Source organism: Homarus americanus, unplaced genomic scaffold (assembly GCF_018991925.1).
Source record: "Homarus americanus isolate GMGI-L3 unplaced genomic scaffold, GMGI_Hamer_2.0 scaffold18703, whole genome shotgun sequence".
NCBI lineage: Eukaryota > Metazoa > Arthropoda > Malacostraca > Decapoda > Nephropidae > Homarus > Homarus americanus.
The window spans coordinates 7153247-7156860 of NW_024749779.1; the positions used below are offsets into that span (position 1 = coordinate 7153247).

Genomic DNA, 3614 nt, shown 5'->3' on the forward strand with positions numbered 1-3614 from the left:
TGTCGTAATACTGAAATATGAAATTGATGATTATTTTATTAACACAATAATAGGCATGTTAAAACCTTAACCTTTACTAATGTGAAAGGTGAGCTGTACCTTTGTAAAAGCTTATCGGCTGGCTGGTTCAGTCGAGGACGTGCTGCAGCAATGGAATAGATATCATACTGTTACCTGTTTTTGTCTTAGCAAGCATATCAGTTGAAGCCAGTCTTATAAGAAGTATATTTGGAAAATGGGAAAGATTTTAGAATGATTTAAATGAAACCGGGATATTTCTTTCCTTTTATCAAAGACCATTTGATATTGTAGTTTTGACCTCATCTATACGTGTATGGCTCATAATTTATGCCATAGTAACCTCAGTCATCTCTCGTGGCATAAAGGATATCGGATCCATCGAACTTTTTCGCGGATATTCTGCTGAAGTAATGCTGAAAACGTTCACCAAATTCGTCATTATTCCGGTGATAGTTCGTGAAGTGTAACTTGAATACCCCTTGCATCGGCGTGACTGCCGCCTAATTGGTGGCTATGTACGCAATCTCTTGACATAGGCCTTATGCTTCAACTTTTCGTTTTGTCATCGATCTTGTCTGCCATTGTAGGCAGGTCGTCTTCCATCACGCTGATTGTTGAGATCGTTAAATAGCAAAGAATATCAATAAATAAACCAACGTAGCCAATCCCTTCTCCGAAACAATTGTGACCAATTGGTTTTATCACGAAATTCCAGCAAGCTCATTTCGTAGCTCGTCTCTGTGGAGACACACCCTCGATAACCAACATCGTCTACACTGTGCAGTGGTAGTCTCAAATTTAAAGCATTTGCCTTTATGATTGCGTTTTAACCTCATGACACCTGTTTTGGTTTCTGTTGACATTTTTTGTTGCAAGACTTTCTCGATGAAAGCCAGTCGACACTCTCAGAACATAATCTGGTGACACTCCGAATGTAATCTATCATTGCGGCAGCGCTTGAGCCATACTTCTACGAGCAAATCAACCCCGTTTGTTAACATTCGCATTCTGATCTTAGTTGCTTTAGAACTAGTTGTTTTGTTGGTAAACCAAAAATCTTCCTCAGCGCCCACCATGGAATTGCATATTAACAACGTCACCCGTTCTCATCGAGCTGCAAAGAAATGCTGTTAATTTAAATCTCTGTCCTATAGGCTGATCTCTTTGCCATCAGGCCAAATCGTAGATTATTAAACTATAGTGTCATTTGAAAGGCGCTTTTAGGCCACTTTCATACCTTGACTCGCCCAGCATTCATACAGGGAACATTTTGTCTGACTATGCTGGCGTCCGCCAATTACATGACACGTATATGCTCGTGTGCTAAACTTGCCTGACCTGGCTAAATCATTTATATGACGCCCAGGTCTGTTTCAGTGGCCTTTTGAAATCTATCACATACTTTCACTGAAACTCTTTCGACTTTGGTCATTAGTTAAGATGTTTTGTATTTCGTACCTCTTGAGGTTTGATAAGCCATTGAGTCGTTAATAACACATCTCCTGATACCACGGTTTGGCACTCCCCATCATTTGTATTTCTAATGAATTGAATATAAAGTCATGTTTCGAGTGACTTGCAATTCCATTTCTCCGTCATCAGATTTCAGAATTACCTTCATGTGTTCCAGCATGGATGTCTCTGACTTCCTTAGTATCGAACAATTCCTTTGCCATCTGTAAATTAGGAATACAAAAAATATTGATGTCAGATTCACTTATATATAATCTAAGTATTGGACAATGAATAAATGCGTGGGATTAGTTGTTTGAAATATATTGGAGGCTCTAATTAACGTTGTCTTTGAGAACAGCAAGAATGAGAGAGAGCACCATGAGCGGTCATTTACACCAGCTCAGGCAGAAGTTCTGCAGGGTGATACTGAATATTGGGTCTTCTTCCTAACACTATATGGCAGGTTTACCTTAACCTAAGTCAACATTTAAAATATATTTGCCTGTAGTGAACTAACGTGTGGGTTTGAGCACTGTGGCGTTAAGATATCACTTCGGAGAAGATCCGACTAAAACCTTGGCACTCACTTTGGTGAATTTTAGTGTGCTCTCTGAGCGATATTTCGGTTTAATATTGCATGCATAGGTAAATTTTGGCATATGAGTTGTCAATCTAACAATACAGCTTCGTGGTGCATTCTGAATTCAAATGATGAACGTGCTTTCTGTTTGTTCTTCTTCGTAACTAACAATATTTTCTGACAGATTCGTTGCTGTTCTTGATTGATAATATTTGGTAACAAGCGGTCGGGCGAATGAATCATCCATCTCAGTCACTATATGGTCTGGGGAAGGCTCTACAAGTCAGGTTGCCTACGATGGTCTTTGGGGTCGAATGCTATTCGGCAAATCAGTGAAAAAGAGCCAAGACTACGACGAACATTTTGGTAAGCTATCTTGGTACAGTACTCTGGACTGCTCAAGTTCAAACTATCCAGTCATAGCAGTCAGAAGAAAGATTATTGAAGACTGGCAATAGGAAAACGAGATATCTCTCTTGGGAGAGGTTAACACGGTTGAGCAACATGACAAGCTGGTTAGTTATTTAAACATGTGTTACTTGCAAATTACCCAATTGTTCTCTGCTCCTGGGTTAGGATGCGTCGTGACTGTAAATCCGGTTGTCTCTGTATTTGATTGAACAGAACGATATAAGGAGCTCTCGATTTCATGAATGGAGTCCAAGAGACAGGCTGCCGAAGGCAGAGAAAGGTTGCGAGAAAAGACTTGGCGAGGTGAGAGTAAAGTGATGAATTGGGAGTCAATGATTCAGGTTCTTCCCTTCATGGTAGTCCGAGTGCTGACCGGAGAATGTTATTTGTCCTAACTTGAAAATGACGGTCCCCAAACCTTCCAGACGCAAGATTCAGAATAAATCTCCAGAAACTGCGCTCTGGCCAGCATGCGACACCACTGGTCTCAGAGGAAACTGCGAGATGACAACACGGCTGCCTGGATTGACGGTGGTTTGATAACACTGATGATATTGCGACAGAATCCTGTTTTCAAAGTAAAGAAGCTCAGGAAACTTGTCAATAACCTGAAGAGTTTGATGAGGATAAAAGTAGTCTGTTGTTTCTTTGATGGGAGGATGGCCTTCTGAAGATGTTCATGAGAGGATTGGAGATTTCTGACAAATTGTTGTTCCCTGCCATGGTGGAAGAGAACACTACTCCTGCTGTTGACAGGAGAAAGAGGTATTTCACTCCAGAAAAAGATGACATGAAAACCAGCGGGTGTTGGCAGATAAACATTGTGAACTGGCTCAGAGAGAGGAAACGTAGACCAGACCCTGTGAGCCATTGCGGAGAACCTTGCTGCCTGAACACAGGGTGGCAAGAGGTCGCTCTGATGGATAAGCCGGAAGATTGGGGGCTGGTCTGGTTGTTTGTGACCTCCGCAACGAGTTGCCACTCAGACATCGATGAGAGCTGGATGACAGACTCTTTCAAACAACAGATGGTCTGATGTATCTGGCGGCAAGATCTTGGACTCTGCCACCAGATTAGAAATAAGTGAGCTTTGAAAAAATCTGATTGGCCTCCACTCGTTGACTTACATACTGTCATTGACGACCTG

At 41.5% G+C, this 3614-nt stretch overlaps 1 protein-coding gene across 1 annotated transcript in view; it reads right to left on the minus strand.

The window, feature by feature from the left end:
* Positions 1-1619: 1619 nt before the first annotated feature.
* Positions 1620-3614, minus strand: part of LOC121853843 (deoxynucleoside kinase-like) — a 6227-nt gene continuing 4232 nt past the window's right edge. The window contains exon 3 of the mRNA XM_042348217.1: positions 1620-1697. Within this exon, the coding sequence (XP_042204151.1) occupies positions 1620-1697 (78 nt within the window). The remainder of the gene's footprint in view (positions 1698-3614) is intronic.